We start from the raw sequence: 18,299 nt of genomic DNA on the forward strand, positions 1-18,299 counted from the left end.
GTTAAGAACTCAGAGTCTTACTCAATGAGCTTGTTCTGCATGTCTTTATTCAGTCTCTTTATAAATATCATTATTCAGATCTTATTTCAGGGCTCTGTTTTCACAGATCTCAATTCATATCACAATTTCATGAAGCACTGTAAGTAGTCTTCATCAGATTTCTCATCTCTTTTTCTAATATTGATAATTACAGCTCAGATGTTCTCTGTTCAGCTTGCAGAGTCTCTTAACTTATTCTCTAGATAGATCTTCGAATAAGAACCCGCCGATAGATCCATCGAAAAGCCCTCGATCATACGAGCATTCTGACCCCATCGCCGACCGCATACCCTGTGTGGTGGTGGAGTTATCCAGCCAAACGTGAACCGGACGTTGTTCGAAGCTCCTGTGTGGGATTATCCCCCGTTCACCGCTACCACACCACAACCCCGGGCCAGAGTGCCATACAAATTGTAAGGTGAAGTGACCTAGCCATATGCACCAATCTTCTCGATTTTGGAAGATCCCCGACCTGTAGTTGTGGAGATATCCGAGGAGCGACCTCCGCGAAAACCCTGTCCATCTTTGATGTTCCAAAACACCAACGCCAAGTCTCACCCTCGTACCGCCCTTCCCAATCTGGCCCATCCCCGGCAGAAAAATACAAAAAGATACCTCGGCGATAATATCAAGCACATAATCAACAGACTCTTCTGAAGTGCAACCTCCACGGTCCGTCGCCTGTGTATCTAGACTTCAACACCAAGTCTCACCCTGGTACTACCCCTCTCAATCTGGCCCATCCCCAGCAGAACGATACAAAAAGATACCTCGGCAACAGCATTCAATACATAACCAGTGGACAACGAGTCAACAGCACATCAACAACTATAAAATCAGTATACCTCAAGGTCTGACTGAGCCTTTGATCCCTGCACAGTGAGATATATTAAATCTAGTTTTAATACCTCAATATTCAATAGATTCTGCAAGGGATTGAGAACAGCAACACTAGGTTTCTATTGAATTTGAGAATTAACTCTATATTGATATAATCATTGACAAAGTCTTCTATTTTGAGATATAAATAACCAGTTCCTCTACATCCTGCTGGCAATATTTACATTATCATATAGAAACAGACTTATATTCTCTATAATATCAAGACTCTGAAGAGGGAAAGTCTTGGTAGAGAGTATACAGTAGTGCATATCTTAGCAGTTTCTATCTCATTCTTCTGCAGCAGTTAATGCAAAAAAAAAAAAGATCTTAGAAATAGTTTTTTACTTCTCTTGAAAAAGTAAGGTGTTTTTCTCTGGGTTTTACACAATATTCTTACAAAGAATTAAAAACAGAGTTATTTTCTGTCATAATTTCATATTCTTTTAAGTAAGAATTACTTTTTCAGTGGCTGAAGAGCTTTCATTAATACTTAATTCTCTTTTACACTTTTTATTGACTGATTTGAGTTGCACACTTGTTGTGTGAGGAGAATTGAATAATTTAGAATAAAATTGAATAGTTTTAATCAATTTCTCTGCAAAAAATTGACTTATTTTTTGTCAGTTTTTCTCTCAAAAACTGTCATATCATCTGATTTATTATCAATTGATATCATACTTTTCCTCACTGTATCCCAAGAAAGAGTTTGTAAAGATTTTATTGATTTATCTTAAAAATCACTTTTAGTTTATTAGATTCTCTTCAAAAATCTAACCTAGTTACTGAACTAGTGTGAAAAAAATCAGGTGTTTTATACACAAAAGTCTTTCATTCTTCTTTTGAAACAGTCTGACCAACTTTTCAATTGAAAAAAGACTAATAAATCTCTCAACTGAAACAGTCTGACCAACTTTTCATTTGAAAATATACTGATAAATCTCTCAATTGAAACAGTCTGACCAACTTTTCATTCAGTGAGTAAAATGAGTTCAAGAGTACACTCAGTTGATGTGGAAAAAGATGTTTTCCCAGATGCCATTCCTGAGATTGAAATTCTAAAGAGAAGAAAGAAGGAAGAAATAGAGAAACAACAAGTTCTCGAAATACAGGAACTGGAAAAAGCAAGCAAAATTCTTGGAAAACAGTGTCTGAGTGAGGAGAATGAAGAAGTTCTGTTAATTCTTCATACTCAGGCTAGACAACTACAAGAAGTGATCAAGTTCAAACTTGGAATTTCAAACACAATTCAAAAAACATTGAAATCTTCCAGTACAGTCACTGACTCTTTTTCATCTTCTACTTCTTCATCTTCTTCTTCAAATCAGAAGAAAACATATGCTCAAGTAGCAGAATCTGCTGTCTCTAAACCTGCTAGTTCAAAATCTGCTCAAAATTCTGAGAAAACTGAGAAGAATATTTCTCAGACCTCTGTTCATAGAAAGGAAAAAAAAGAAATGCAAAAAGAGAAGAACTTTCAAATCTCCAGAAATAGAAGACTTATTCTCAAAGTCTCAAATCAGGAGAGCTTGCAAAAAAACAAGCTAAACTCAAATCTCATTTTCAGAATTAGAAATGAAATTAACCAGCAGTTCTTTTCTCAGTTAATGACTGATATTGAAGTTCAAAAACCAGTCATAGCTTCAATTGAGCCATCTTTCTTTGGAAACTCTATTATTTTGACTACAATGCCTGAATTCAGTGCAGAATTCCTCATTCAGAATGAGAATCTCTGGAAATCAGCAATAGAATCTCTACTGAATACAACAATTCTATCTGAAAGAGATGAAAAGTGGGACAAATTCATTCTTCATGATATTCCAGTTGAAATTTTTGACTGTGAGGAAGGAATGCTGCTTCTCAAAAATGAATTAGAAGAATACAATTCTATTCAACTGAGAAAAGAGCCTGTATGACTTAATTCAATTAAGTTCAGACAGAGCAGAAGAAATGTCTCTGTTCTAGTATATACAAAGACACTTGAACAATCAAGAATCTCTGAAGTAAGAGTAGCAGGTTTGAAAATGAGAGTTCATGAATACAAAGATTCAAGAATGAATCTCAAAGCTCAAACACAGTGTTCAAACTGTCAAAGATATGGACACTTTGCAATCTCTTGTTTCAGAGACTCAAAATGCGCATTCTGTGCTAGAGATCACAAAACTAGTGAGCATAAATGTGAAACATGCTCAAAAAGAGGTGAAATATGTCAATATACTCTGCTTAAGTGCTCCAATTGCAAAGAAAAACATGCATCTAGCTCAAAAGAATGTGTATTTACTCCAAGAACTCAGAAGAACTGGAGAAAAGATGAAGCTCAAAGTGAATCTAAAACTGAAGAGAAAAGTCAAGCTAGTAAATCCACAACTGCAAGCTCAAAAAGAAGAAACTCTCAACTATCTAGGTCTTCAAACTCTAATTCTCCAGCTAAATGTAAACAGAATTTGAATCCTCAAACACCTGTTAAGATTAGAGAATTGAGAAATGACTCTGATAATAAACTAGATAGAATGCAAGCAGTTGAGATTCCTGCTTTTCAAAATAGTTATAATCTACTATCTGGTGATAGTGATTAGATTTTACTATATCTTCACTCTCTTTTAGTATGAATGTACAACAAAAACAACAAAAAAAGTTTAAAAACTCTTCAAAAATCACATTTATTCAAAATAATGTGGATAGAAACTCAAATTGCATTTATTCTTGTCTTCAGATTGCATTTGAATAAAAAGTTGACTTTGTACTTCTTCAAGAATCAAATTTTGATACTGAGCAAAAGTACATCATTTCTCATCCAAGCTATTACTGCTTTCTTCCTGAAAAATCTGAGATAAAATCAAGAGTAGCAATCTATGGAAGAAAAAGATCAAGATATCAATTTAATCTGAGATTTGATATCATATCTGACTCTGACATTCTAGTGGGTGACATTATAGATAAAGATAATGAGTTTGATACTATTCAACTTATAAATATCTATAACAAAAAATCATTGAAAGAAAACAACAATACCTGGACAATTGATAGAGGATTCTTGAATATAACTCCCTTAAAAAACTCTATAATTGCAGGAGACTTCAATGCACATCATCCCTGATGGAACTCAGAGTGCACAAGAGCAGTAAGAGCAGATAAACTGGTTGAATGGACTTTTGAGCATTCAATAGATTTAGTTAACAAGTCTGATCAACAAACATTCTTTAGAAAAGGCATGAAACAGAAATCTATTATAGATCTAACTTTCATGTCACAAAATCTAATTGAAAAAAGACTTATAAACTGGTTTATTGATTCAAATGAAACCTCAGGATCGGGTCATGAGATCATTCAATTTGATATTGAACTGAGTGAAAAACAAAGAAGTGAAAATCCTCTTCTCTCTAATCAGTATAACTTTGAAAAAGCTGATTGGAAAGCAGTTGAAGAAAGAGTAAAACAGCTGAAATCTGAAAGGCAGAGTGAGCTCTATTGAAATCAAAGTCAAGATATATCAAATGAAATGCTTGAGAATAGAGCAAAGCTGATTACATCTATTCTTCTAACAAGTATTGGAGAAAATATTTCAAAGAAAAAGTCTTCTGAGTATTCCAAACCTTGATGAAATGAGAATATCACTTCTAAAAGAAAGCAATTAGCCACTGCTAAGAGAGATTGGAAGAATCACTTAATATCTGATGAAGAGTTCAAAGCTATTCAAAATGAATATTTTTCAGATATTAAAAAAGCCAAAACAGATTGCTGGAACAAATTTCTTGAAGAAGCACAAGGAAAAGAAGTTTTCAAAGCCTTCAACTATACTAAAACAAGAAGTGTAGCAAAGCTTCCAACCTTAGAATATGAATTTCAGAATGAATTATATACAGCAAATTCTTTTGAGGAAAAATGTCAAGCTTTTATGAGAATTCTCTTTCAAAACTCATCATCACATTTAGAAGAGGAGAATATGTCATTTCATGAATATATTGATGAGAATAACTGGGAATGGCCTGAGCTTACATATGATGAACTAGAGTCAGCAATATTCTCAAGTTCAATTAAAACTGCTGCAGGGCCTGATTCAATTAATCACTCAATTATTCAAAACACATATTCCTACTTGAAGAATGAATATTTTGAGCTCTTTTTCAATCTCTTAAAAAATGGTTATCATTCTGAATGCTGGAGAGAAGCTACTGGAGTAATCCTTGCAAAACCTAATAGAAAGGCTTCAATTCCTAAGTCATATAGAGTAATATCTCTGTTGAACTGTTTGGGAAAAATTCTAGAAAAGATAATAGCTACTAGATTATCTTTTATAAGCTCTATTAGTGATTCTCTTCTATTTAATGAACAAATGGGAGGTAGAAAACAATGTTCTGCAATTGATACTGTTCTCTCAGTTGTTCATGATGTTCAAGTAGCAAAGTATGAAGGCCTGGTCTCAACTGCAGTTTTTATTGATATAAAAGGTGCATTTGATCATGTGTCAAAGTCTAAGATGATTCAAACTTTGAAGATGTTAAAACTGCCACTTTCTCTAATAAAATGGGTCAATTGTTTCATGTCTAAAAGAATTATACAACTATTCTTTGATGGAAGAAAACAAGATAAAACTGAGATAAAAATAGGAGTATCACAAGAATCTCCAATCTCACCTGTTTTATTTGCAATATACACTGCATATCTATTCAAGAATAGAGAGATGAAAATAGTGAGATCTTCAAGTTATGTAGATGATATTGGTCTACTCTACAGTTCAAAGACAATCAAAGAGAACTTAGAAGTGATTGAGAAAGTAGCAAAGAAAATCTTTGTTAGAGCAGATATCAATCTAATTCAATTTGATATGAATAAAACTGAGTTAATTCACTTTTTTCCCAGGTTTAATGAGAAAGAACTAAGTCTAACTCTTTTGAATAAAGAGATTAAACCCGGTTTAAATGTCAAATGGCTAGGAGTATGGTTAAACTCCAAGCTGAATTTTAAATATCATATTCAACAAAGAATCATCAAGGCAGAGAGACTACTGAATAGTATAATCAGACTATCAAATACTGAGAGAGGTCTATCCTTTCAGGCTATGAGACAGTTATACATAGCCTGTATTACCTCAGTAGCTGATTATGGAGTTCAAGTTTGGTGGAACAATCAAGGAAACTTCACTGAACTCTTTCAAAGTCTACAAAACAGAGCTTTGAGAAGAATTCTGAGTGCATTCAAGTCATCTCCTATTAAAGCAATGGAAATTGAAGCTTCAATTCCACCTCCTGCTATTCGATTTGAAAAGGCCTGTATGAACTATGCTCTGAGAGTCATGAAGATGAGCTCAAATCATATAATCAGAGAAAGAGTCTCTTCTTCATTTCCACCAGTTAACTCAGGAAATGAACTGGATTGGAATAGATTTCTTGATTGGAATGAGAATAATACTTTAAAGAAAATGCCCTCTCAACTGTATAGACTATGTTCACTTATTAAGAATCAATTTTCTTCATTAAATGTTGAGAAAATTGATCATGAGAAGATATCTCCCTGGAGAGAAAAGCTGGAATCTCTCATAGACTTACAAATAAGTGAACTATCTAAAGAGAGAGAATATGAACAGCATTTGAAGAAGATCTCTACAATTAATATAAAAGACTCTATTCTGATCTACTCAGATGGCTCAAAAAATGAGAATTTGAATAGATTAGGCGCAGGCATTGCTTATACTGAAGATAATATTAATTTTATCTCAGATTTCTGGAATTTAGGCTGTGAATCTGAAGTCTTTGATGCTGAACTATTTGCAATAGTGAAAGCTTTCAAACTCATTGAAATAAAATCTCATAAAAGAGGAAATGATTTGAAAGAGGCATGGATATTCTCTGATAGTCAAGCTGCTTTAAAAAGACTTAGAAATAGTCAGATTCATAATGGTCAAATGAATCTTGAACTGATTTTAAACTCTGTTTTGAAAATTCAAAAGAGAAGAATATCAAAACTGATAATTCATCTGCATTGGGTTCCTGCTCATATGAATATTTATGGCAATGAATTGGCTGATTCAGCTGCAAAAAAGGGTTCAGAATTAAGCAGATCTATTCAAAAAACAGTGTCCTGGTCTTTCATAAAGAGAAAGATAAAAGAATCTTGTTTAAACAAGTGAAATGAAAGCTGGCAGAAACAAAAGAAGAGTATACATTATTCAAGATTTGAGACAAAACCAAAGTGGAAATCTTGTTCAATTAAATGTAAAAAGAAAATATTCTCATCTATAATTCAGCTGAAACTAGGACATGGTTATTTCAAATCTTATATACAAAGATTTGATGATAGATTTGATTCAACAGAGTGCTCATTCTGCAATGTGAATGAAAATCCTGAGCATATTGTAATGCATTGTGCATTATACAATAGTCTCAGAGTCAGATTAAAGAAGAAGTATGATTTAAATCAATTAAATATAAGGTTCTTATTCTCAACTGAGACAGGAACTAAATACTTAATAGACTTTCTATCAGAAACTAGAGCAGCTACAAGAAAATGACTGAATTCAGAAGTATCTGAATATGAAGAGGTGGAAATTGACTAGATATAGTCTGTTAAAACAGCTATATATTATCTTTTAATAATTTTGTTTTGTTATGATCTCTCTTTACTGTACTTGTTTCCTTCTGTTCTTTTCTCTATCTATTTAATATGTCTATCTTTAAGACTATGTTCTCTTTTCTTTTGTCATAATATTTCTGAATGATTTCAAACTATCAGAAGGTGTTGAAATACTGCAATTTGTAAACAGTTTTTGTATTCTGGGCTGGAATTTTCTGATTTTGCATATTTGAAATTGATAAATGTATAATAAGTTGACTCTATAGATATAGGAAAAACCCTGAGAACTAAAGATTCTCAGGTAGATGTCATAGTCTCTGACTGCATACATCTATAATTGAAGAATAATAATAATAATAATAGATAGATCTTAAGAACAGACTATCAGAATCTCTCATGATCATTCTCTAGATAATTCAGTCAGTTCTTGACTTCAGTGTAATAGAGGTCTGTCATTGTATAGATAATAGCTTCTTCATCTTTCATATTACAAAGCCAGGCTTACAAGTCAATTTCAAATACAAACTTGCAAAAGCTTTTATAGATTGTGATTCAGTAAGTGATCTTAAGTAATTATAGCTTAAGAAAGTTTCTTTTCAGTTTATAAGTATCTCTGAAGATCATGTCTAAGGACTCAATTTGAGAGTGTTTACAGACAGTAAGTATTTCTTGTAGAAAAATAGCTTGATTTCATAGAAGATGCTCAAGAATGTTCTTCACTGAGATTGATTTATTTATGAGTTCAGAGAATTCCTTTGTCACAGATGCAGAGAATGATATCTCATGAGTGATTAGTAAGTTCTCTGAGACTTCTTTTATAAGAGTTATTCATGATTCAGATAGCTGCTTCTGAGTGTCTGCAGTAGAGTTTGCAGAGATTGAAGTATGCAAGTTTCTAGTTCTTTCAGTTATAACAGACAGTTGCTGACTGACTGAGCTTGAAATGTAAGAATAAGTGCTTACAGGTGATTATTCAGGTGTTTGCAGCTTGATGTGATATATACTATTAACTACTAGAAGTATTCATGATAGAAAGATAAAATGTAGAGATCAAATGTATAATAGTATTCAAGCTGAGTTGTGAATAGTATTTGTGAACTTCAGTCTATATAGTTGTGTGTAGTCAAGGGCCGCTAGCCCTATTAGTTACACGAGAGATAGAAATAGAGGTAAAGAATCCGCGAGAAGCGGGATTTCTTACAGTTCTTCTCTTTTTTATAGCAGTTATTAATGTAATAAGAGTCTCTGCAGATGTAGCACTCTGCTGCAGATATCAGCAGTCTTTCTTCTTCTGTTGTACACTGAATTGATAACTTACTTATTATAAAAGCACTCAGAGAAATTACTGTCATGTCTGTAATAGATACAGACAGCTTTGTAGCTTCTGTCTGCTTGAATAGAGAGATGTGATATAAGCAGCAGTCATTATTCTATTCAAAATATTTGAAACTACACATGTAGTCAGTGAATTAAGTCTTTCAATCAGTTCAGACACATCAGACAGCTGACTCATTGTCTCTAATTTATTATTGAAAGTTATTCAATTATTCAGTGAGAATAAGCAGTGTGATTAAGAAAAGATTGAACTCTAAATTCTCTCACAAGAGTCTCTTTATCATAATGAGATCAGAGATTGCAGCAGCTCACAGTAAGTTAATCTTCTATAAGATGTATAATATCAGAGACAGTTTATCTGACTTCTTAAAGAAAAAACACAGAGTCTGAGCTTTCATTCAAGCTTCTTCTTCTGATAGCTGAAACTCGCGTTTTAACTCATTAACAGTGATAGAGAGAGAGATGTTCATATTCTTTCTCATTTCAATAGACACACTGTTATGTCATTTCAATGCCTGACTCTTCAGACATAGAGAGAATATGCAGAGAATCACGTCATCTCTCTTCTATATAATGATAAATTTCAAGTAACTGATAAACATCATTATATTTATTTTCACTGAATTAAATAGCATGATATCATTAGTCTGTAATCTTGCTGATCTATTATCACTTCATGTGAATGAACAGAGTTCACTATCAAGTGAAAGATAAAGATTATTATGAATAAGTGTCTGATCTCTGTGCATTCAGTTTCTCTCTGAGTTATAAGTAAAATATACAGTGTTGACTTCTCTGAGAAAATTAATCCTATCTTTTATTAGATTATGATGATGTGTTCTGTCTTCAGCACTGCACAGTCTCTGTGAAATTGTCAGTATTCATCAGATTCTAGAAGATAATTTAAAGTCTTTCTTAAAGAAGGTATCTAATTACTGTGCAGACTTATTGAGAAAATTGTCAGCTCTGATATCTGTTCTATTGATCTGAGCTGAATAATCTGTCTGCTGACAACAGTTCAGCTTCTGTCTTTGAGCAGTGAGTGTGACATTCTCAGTGTGAAAGCTATTTCATACTTCTGTTAATCTACTTCTTTCATCTGTCAATTATTTGAGATTCTCTTGAAGTTTGCTGACATATTCATTAATGAAAGTAGTATACTTATTCAACTGCTTCTTTCACTGATCAAGCTGATATTCATATTCATTGAGCTCACTCTCTTATTGAGTCAGTCAGACTTCTAGCTATTCTAACTTCTTAATTATATCTAGTATTACTGCTTCATCAGAAGAAGTGTGATTCTAACAGTCAAATTCATAGAAGCTTGAGACTATTAAATCTCTCTTATTAGTATTCTTTGTGATGTCTGTGTGAAAGACCTGTAATCAGAGATCAATGATGTTCTTTCATTTTACTATTAGAGCAGAGTTAAGAGCTGTTTTTATATTATTATAATACCTGACTGATACATAAGAATACCTTCTGCTTTGATATGATTGTATGATATCACTTGACTTTTGACACTCTCATACTGTCTGTCTATGTTTCATCAGACTTCTGAAATTATAATAGCATGCTTTTCAGTTATTGCTTGTAAGTAAGTTCATCTCAAGTCAGGTTCATTAGTGAATTCTCAGATGAGTTATTCAATTCTGCTAACAGACTTATCTGATTCAGTGAAAGAAAGTGACTGATAAGAGCTGCTCTAAGTGATTCATTCATTCTGCTTCATTATTGTGACAGAGCTGATGAAGTTGTATAAGAGTGTGAAGATGAGTTTATTATAACTGTAGTCATAATCTAGACTGATTACTAGTACTATAGCATTTTGAAGTAGAAGATACTCAAATAATCATTAGCTAGACCTAGTATCAGCTGTAGTATTGAATGAAGTAGATTTAAACAACTACAGATCAGATCAATTACTAGCTGCAGTACTGAAGAAGATAGAACAGTTAAATAATTACAAGCTAGATTAATCACTAGCTGCAGTATTGAAAGAAGATAGAGTAACTAATTAGACTGATTACTGACTAGTCAATTCTCAGTGTTCACAGCCTAATTCAATTATCAGTGCTATGTATATTAAGAGCAGAGTGAAAGCTAAAGAGGCTAGAAGAACTTGATTCTTAATAAGACATGCTATTAAATTGTAGTGTACACTGCTATGTAGAGTCAGATATAAGAATAAAAACTTGTCTAACTCTCTAAAAGATAGAAAATGAGTGTATACTCTTATATATACAGTGATTGTTTTATAGAGATTAACTCTTGTAGAAGAAGTGATCATCTATGAAGAGAAAAACAGAGACTCTGTAGAGAAGAAGCAGACACTCTTATAGAAGAAGTAATTGCATATAAAGAAAAGAATGAAGGCTCTGTAGAGAAGAAGTGAAAGCTCTTATAGAAGAAGCAATCACATATGAAGAAAAGAGCAGAGAGAGAAGATAGAAGTGAAAGCTTCAGAAAACAGCAAGAGATGAAGTGAAAGCTAGAGTTGAATAGAGAATTGACTTGAATAGAAGGCGGAAGCACGCCACAATCATTGAGCATATTGAAGCTGCTGTGAACTGTATATTAAGACAGTATTAATATTATACAGATTCAGAGACTGCATCTTTTACAGTAAGTAAGATATAAATATATTAATTCATTAAACATCTATCAGATTACAAATAAATCAAGCAAAAATTCATGAATTCAAAATAAGTGTCTTATAAGAATATAAGCTTCATTATTAACTGATTTAATTGATATAAAGCTGTCTTCAATTAATATCAATTTTTTCACTGTGATATCTACAACTTTGATGAGATTGAATTTCAAGAAGAAGAAGAATATAGATAGTAAGTTATAACTATCTTTAGAGATATGAATTTTATTATACAGTTATTATACTTCTGTGAGTTAATAACAGTGATGAAGTATATCAGTGCAGATGATATAGTATTAAATTCATTAATTATAATAAAATTAAAGATTCATTTAGAGAATTGATATACATACTTTAACTTATCTGATAATTATATTATCACTGCATCTGAGTCTAATCTTATAAATAATAAGATTGAATTTGAATGAATCAAGCAGTTCAATAAGATAATAAAAAAGTGTTAAATAAGTAGTTATTAACTGCTATTAATGAATAATCATGATTCTTATCTTATAGAAGAATTTATTCAATACTGTAATCTTTATAAGATTATTCAGTTTAGATTCTTATCTTATATAAGTTATATTTTACAATCTCTTAATGATATATCTTTTCAGCAGTATAAGTATTATTATATAAAGACAGTTAATAAGACTGTCTGTATAGCGTACGCCGCTACGTAGAGTCAGATATAAGGGTAAAAACTTGTCTGATTCTCTAAAAGATAGAAGATGAATATACACTCTTATATATACAGTGATTGTTTTATAGAGATTAACTCTTGTAGAAGAAGTGATCATCTATGAAGAAAAGAACAGAGACTCTGTAGAGAAGAAATGAACACTCTCATAGAAGAAGTGATTACATATGAAGAAAAGAATGAAGACTCTGTAGAGAAGAAGTAAAAGCTCTCATAGAAGAAGTGATCATATATAAAAAAAAGAACAGAGAAAGAAGATAGAAGTAAAAGCTTCAGAAAATAGCAAGGGATAAAGTGAAAGCTAGAGTTGAATAGAAGATTGACTTGAATAGAGAGCGAAAGCACATCACAGTCTGCTATGAATATAAGCAGTATAATGATAGATAATTTCTTATTAATCTGAAGAGTATTTAACGGTAAGTATTTAAATCTAATACTGTGAGAGCTGGTTTTACTAACTGTAGAATGTATTCAGTTAATTACAATATAATTCTCAATTGATTAAGATCTCTTATCATTGATAATGCTCTGAATCTCAACATATATAATAATGATAATAATATATACAATCACTTTATTCTGTCATCTGCAGATTGACTGTTAACTGTCTTCTTATAATTAATCTTCTCAGAGACAGTTATAAAACTACATTATTAAATTAATACAGCAGTCAAGATTTTAAAAGATATGAAGAATACTCTTATATCTGATTTGATAAGACAGTTGAACAAGATCTTCAAGAATAGCATGATTCAGATGAAATTGAATATACACTATGAGAATGAACTTGCAGATTATTATTAAGTAAATAGACATCAGATCTTAAAATTCTCTCACAGACAGGTGTAAATAGATGAAGTTCTCACTATTAAGAATATCAATCACAAGATTATAATCTGTAGAGTAGATGAGATGAAAAAGACATTCAATAAGACTCTTTGATTAATTGAAATCAAATCTATAAAATCTACAGCCACTCAATCATAATAAGATAATTCTATAGAATCTTAACTTATAGTGAATTCTACATCTTCTAATGAGTATATAGATAATCTTTATATTATAGATAGATATGATGATGATTATTAATTAATTTTTGAAGATTACTATATTCAAAATATTTTCTTTACAGTGTGGTTTTCTGTACACTGTGGTGCACTCACTACAGAGAGTGAGTAAGCATGGCACGGTTAAGAAGTTCCTATAATAATAATGAATGAAAAGATCAATAACGTATGTTACAACTTTCTCGTTCATGCCATGTGACTGTAGCAGGCTCTACCTGAAGCGCCTCGTAGAGCTAATAAGCTGTGTAGCCTTCATCGCGGTCAACATGGGGAAACTCTATATTCAGAGAATCTCTATATCTGAGAGAGACTCTATACTCAGCAGAGGATTAGATCTGTGAGTGAAGCTCATGGCCTTAAAATCAAAATGAACTAAATCATATAAGGTAGATGGAACCATACATGACAATGAAGAAAGTATGTACATGCAAAAGAGTAAATGAAGGTGCTGAACAAAATTGGAGATTTATTTGACTTGGAAAGCAGAAACAAGAGGATAGAGAATATAAAGAAAAAGAAACTGAACTAAACATAGAAAACTAAATAAATAGCCGGAACCAAGAGCTGGTCATAAGAGGATATAACGGGCAAAGTAAAAGTAAAAGATAGGAGAAGAGGAATACATCAATCACGGCTCGGGAAATGCTCGCCAGGAGTATACCTGCAACATAGGAAACTCCATCCTTGGGGTACTTGATTTTGTCAACTGGCTCGCAAAAACACAGCCCACATGTCCCAGCGAAGCTGAAATAAAATTCGCTACATTCATGCAGTTTTCCTCCAGGTAGCCCGTACACCGATCAGGGAGCTGACAGTACCGGCAAGGCCGATAATGCCATCATCCAGGTTCACGTAGCCAAGCGTAGTGCTGGGGATGGTGAGGTCGCAGCAATCTGAGACGAGCTGGGTAACGACAGCGGTGCGTTCTCTGTACAATTCACGAATCCACCGTTAGCAAAAACGGGCCAAAATCCGTCCAGATGATACAGATATATATATATATAGGTGGGGCAACAAACTTTTGAATCTTTTTCCCTTCAACCACGCTCTCGCCATCTTTCTTATTAACAGCCTTCTCCCGCTCCTTCAAGATCCACAACGAATATGCCCCTGCAAGCGCGCTGCACACCAATCCGGCCATCCACGCGCGCAGCGCGCGCGCCTGCATCGCCTTCGCATTAGCCAACTTGCGCATCCCCGCAGCATCTAGGTACAACACCATGTCGAAGGAGAGGTAGATGGCATAGCCGAGCTGGCGGCCGATGCCGAGGTATTTGAGTACGGGGTCGGCCGGAGCTGTTGACGAGCGAGAGTCGAGGAGGGCGGCGGCGGCCTTGAAGTGCTCGACGTTCTTGCCGAAACGGAGCAGTTTGCGGGTGAGGGCGAATTGCTTCTTGATGGCTTCGAAGGGTGCAATGGAGGATTGCGGGTTGTTGGTGCGGTATAGGTACCATGCGTAGAAGCGGGAAAAGTACTGGAGGGTGCGCAGGATTTTGTCGCGGCCGACTGTATGCAGTGTTTGGGAGGGTGAGGTTAGTGATGTTGTTATTCTGTTTCATGAGGAGTTTTGCATATATAGATGAGTGGCTCGATAGAGGGTTATCTATCTAGCCTGAGGAAGAGGATGGGGAAAGTGTCCGGATTAAACGAGCTCCCCTGCTCCCTCTCTGTGTATGGGTCATGACAAGTTGCCCCAATTGATAAGGGGATAATAACAAATGGCAAAAGTGACAGTGCTCTCAACGAATCTATCGAAACCCAATCATACCCGTAGTAGCAACGAATCTGAGATAATGGGCCACCGTCGGGTGGTGAGCCAGGGCCGTGACAACCATGCTGGGCTGGGCCAGTGTCAGACTGAGGCGCGAGAATCGGAGAGATATAATGCTGCGATCGGCCAATAAAAGTTACCTCTCCGCACTGATTGAATGCTGCACAAGAATAGGAGGTAGGAAAGGAGATGAAATCAAGAAGACGACTGGCGACGCTGATAATGATGTTTGGATGTCGTTGGCGCTTTTCTCCACCAATTTTCGCGACGGGAAGCCGAGAATGGAGCAGGCACACGTGACAGTTACCTCGGCATGGAAAGGTGGGCGGCTGATGTCAGCAGGCTCGGGTGCGGTCTTTTGCCGAGTTCATTTGGTGTGCCGCGGGCGTGTGGGGAAATGACGTCACGTAGCCTGGCCAGGAACAGAAAAGATTTTGATAAGGTACATATATATATATATATGAACGCTTCCAAGATTAATACGAAAAATATGAAAATACTAGAAAAGGGATCAAACACCAACAATGAGATGGGGTATGGTTGTATATACAGCGCGAATATATTCTATGTGTCTGGTTTTATGTTCAACGAATGCAATGGTAGAACCAAGTCATCTCATCCAGCAAAGAATTTGGCTAAAAAAAATAGTATGAAAGAAGAAATAAAATCTGAAAAAAAATCCGACGAGCTAGGAAGGATATATAAGAAATAATGGAATAACGTAGATAAATCCAAACACGAAAAGTTCTATCCCGTCAGCATCACGTACGTATCACTAAAAGATCTAAGGGTCCGCCGTCTACTAAGCAAGAGGAAGCAAGATTGAGGAATTTCTATACGGTGGAGACAACGATCAGAAACAAAATTGAAAGAAATGGAATAAGGACAAAAAAGATTCGTGAAAATCAGTTGCGCATGAAAAAGCAAGCGATAACGGAAACAGAAGGGGGCAATATATAGATATTTGCAGAAACTCCTGGGAATCAACACTATAACACCAGGCGTCATCAACGTCGTGAGCTCGGTATCGGTAATGCAAAAGTTAAAATGAAAAGGCAAAAGGTCAAACCCGGGGGTATGAAATTGGGGCTGTGCACATATATGAATAGATATCAAGAACGCAAACCAACGGATCTAAAAAATCTGAAACAGGAGGTGAACAATGAAAAAAATCCACATCAGAACCACTGGCCTTGTTGCTGTAGAGGGATATCGCCATGGTTTGCAGAGGTAGTCATCGAATATGTTGCCGGGTCCCACGGAAAATCGCTAGATCCCGCAGACAAAAACGCTCCGCCCTGTGAGACGAGCAGGCCATCACTACCCACAGTTGTCGTGAAGGACTGGTTATCTGCAGGAGAGTACCCCTGTGAGGCCGGGTAAGGATCTAGTCCCGTCCTTGCCGAAGAAGCGACTATGTCAAAGGGTTGCGGTGGCTGGCTGAGCGCAGCGCCAGCCTTGAGGAAGGCATCGATATCGACTGATTGTAGGTCGTTTGGCGAGAGCACTTGAGACTGTGAGAAGTCCACATACGACGACGAGCCGAGGCGGTACACACCATTCTCCGATCTATCACTGACGCTGTGGACGTCAAGGTTGTCAGGATTGGACATCCCTGCACCGGCAGCGAAACCGAAATCTTCGACTTCTGAGATCTCTCCGGAAGAGGAATGCGCGAGATTAGAGTGGCTGAAATTATTGTTGTCAAAGCTTGTGTACGAGGGCGGTTGGCTAAATGCAGTGTGAAGCTCGTTGGGGTTGTAGGACAGCCCAAACGTAGACCAGTCCACTGGGGGGACGTTGAAATTGGGTGTCTCGGGAAATGCTTCCGACTCAGGAGAATAGAATTGATCGAAACGCTGATTTTGAAAGTCAAATAAACCAGAGGCTGGGTTTGTCGGATCAAACGGAGCAAGGGAAATATCGAGATGGGGGATGTCGTTATTCATATCGTCGATACCAAACAAAGGCTCATGAGTAGGGGATCCGTGCTCCGACCTCACGCGACGGACTGGGTGAACACCCTCTGTAATCGAATCCGTGGCTGGTGTCCCATTTTGTTCAACGCTTGCTTCGGGCAAGAGAAGATGGTCTACCGAACGCCGCGCCAGACCTGATGAAACATGAACAGTGTTGGACCTAGGAATTGAGTAAGGGACCCCTCGTTTAGATGTGCCATTTACTTTATGCTTATTGTGGCGGGTCGGGAATCCTGGAAGCGCATCGTCCGTTTTTGTAGTTGCGATATGAGGGCGTCTCTGGCTCAGATGGGAAGCTGCTCCGTTACGAGGAGTGCCCAGCTCGGGAACAGTTTCAAGACTGGAGTCTCGTTTGGCAGCACATATGCAGCGAGTGCCATGGCCGCAGCAACACGGTTTTCGAATTCCAGCTGATTGGCAAGTTAGTTAAGAGAATAAAATGAGGAGGTCATTCGTATGTTGGCTCACCTTGAGTGTCACCCGGCTCCTTGACAGGACATTCAGCTTTTGTATGGCCTTTCTCACCACATTCGCACTTGGTGTGAGTGGTGCGAGACTTCCGCAAACTTCGACAGTGAGGGCACTGCGAAACAGGGCGACCTTTCTTATTGATGTGGCTCAAGGGTCGATCTATTGGCGTTAGTTAATAACTGTTGATTGGGGCGTTCTGTGCTTGAAAGGGAAATTGTTACGGGGTCTAGGGAGAGTACAAAACTGGCTTCGCACATACCTGCATGCTGGCAATTGCTCACACGATGCCCGCGGATACAGGCATCGCAAGCCCACTTCTCGCCGTTGATCAACATGATTACGGTAGATGTGTATTCCGTCTTTAAGAGTGGAGGTAGCAGTGAATAGGAAGTTCCGTTTCCGTCCGCTTTATATATGGGGTGTGTTGAGTGTGGGCCACGCCTGGAGTAAAGCTGAACTGGGGGCGTCCAGAGAAGCTGAGGCACGCCGAACAACCAAGGGGACGATACGCTCAAAACGCTATAAATCGAACAACGGCTTCGAAGGATCGCAACTCATGATGGCGCACGCCGACAGAATATCTATTGGTTGGGCTGGAGAGTAGTCCGAATGAACGTAGGTTCTCTGGGTTTGTCCTGTTCAACCGAGATAGGTATAATTAGAGGAACATGAGTCGAAAAGAAGCGGAGTACGGCAATTGCAACAAAAGAGAGTAGATGGGATAACAGTCGAGCAGAGATGTCAAACGGGATCAGGCAAAATTAATCAAAGGTGGAAAAATCGAGAAAACCCAAAGAGGAAATCGAGGATAAAAATCGAGGTGGGAGAAGAGCTC

General features: G+C 36.2%; 4 protein-coding genes across 4 annotated transcripts; 1 reads left to right on the plus strand and 3 right to left on the minus strand.

Moving 5' to 3' along the window:
• Window positions 1-231: 231 nt before the first annotated feature.
• BDCG_07798 (uncharacterized protein) lies at window positions 232-627 on the minus strand (the record flags this gene model as incomplete). Its single annotated transcript, XM_045423580.1, has 1 exon — window positions 232-627. The coding sequence occupies one exon, from the start codon at window positions 625-627 to the stop codon at window positions 232-234; it is 396 nt and encodes a 131-aa protein (XP_045278953.1).
• A 1,189-nt stretch (window positions 628-1,816) lies between these two features.
• BDCG_17640 (uncharacterized protein) lies at window positions 1,817-2,834 on the plus strand (the record flags this gene model as incomplete). The annotated part of the gene is made up of 1 exon (XM_045426734.1): window positions 1,817-2,834. The coding sequence occupies exon 1, from the start codon at window positions 1,905-1,907 to the stop codon at window positions 2,832-2,834; it is 930 nt and encodes a 309-aa protein (XP_045282296.1). The 5' UTR covers window positions 1,817-1,904.
• Window positions 2,835-14,008: 11,174 nt separating this feature from the next.
• Window positions 14,009-15,078, minus strand: BDCG_07799 (peroxisomal biogenesis factor; the record flags this gene model as incomplete). The annotated part of the gene is made up of 3 exons (XM_045423581.1): window positions 14,009-14,171; window positions 14,263-14,749; window positions 15,012-15,078. The coding sequence occupies 3 exons, from the start codon at window positions 15,076-15,078 to the stop codon at window positions 14,009-14,011; spliced, it is 717 nt and encodes a 238-aa protein (XP_045278954.1).
• Window positions 15,079-16,192: 1,114 nt separating this feature from the next.
• BDCG_07800 (copper fist DNA binding domain-containing protein) lies at window positions 16,193-17,799 on the minus strand (the record flags this gene model as incomplete). Its single annotated transcript, XM_045423582.1, has 3 exons — window positions 16,193-17,403; window positions 17,462-17,623; window positions 17,724-17,799. 3 exons carry the CDS (start codon window positions 17,797-17,799, stop codon window positions 16,193-16,195), a joined length of 1,449 nt encoding a protein of 482 aa, XP_045278955.1.
• Between the last annotated feature and the right edge of the window lie 500 nt (window positions 17,800-18,299).

Source organism: Blastomyces dermatitidis (assembly GCF_000003525.1).
Source record: "Blastomyces dermatitidis ER-3 genomic scaffold supercont1.9, whole genome shotgun sequence".
NCBI lineage: Eukaryota > Fungi > Ascomycota > Eurotiomycetes > Onygenales > Ajellomycetaceae > Blastomyces > Blastomyces dermatitidis.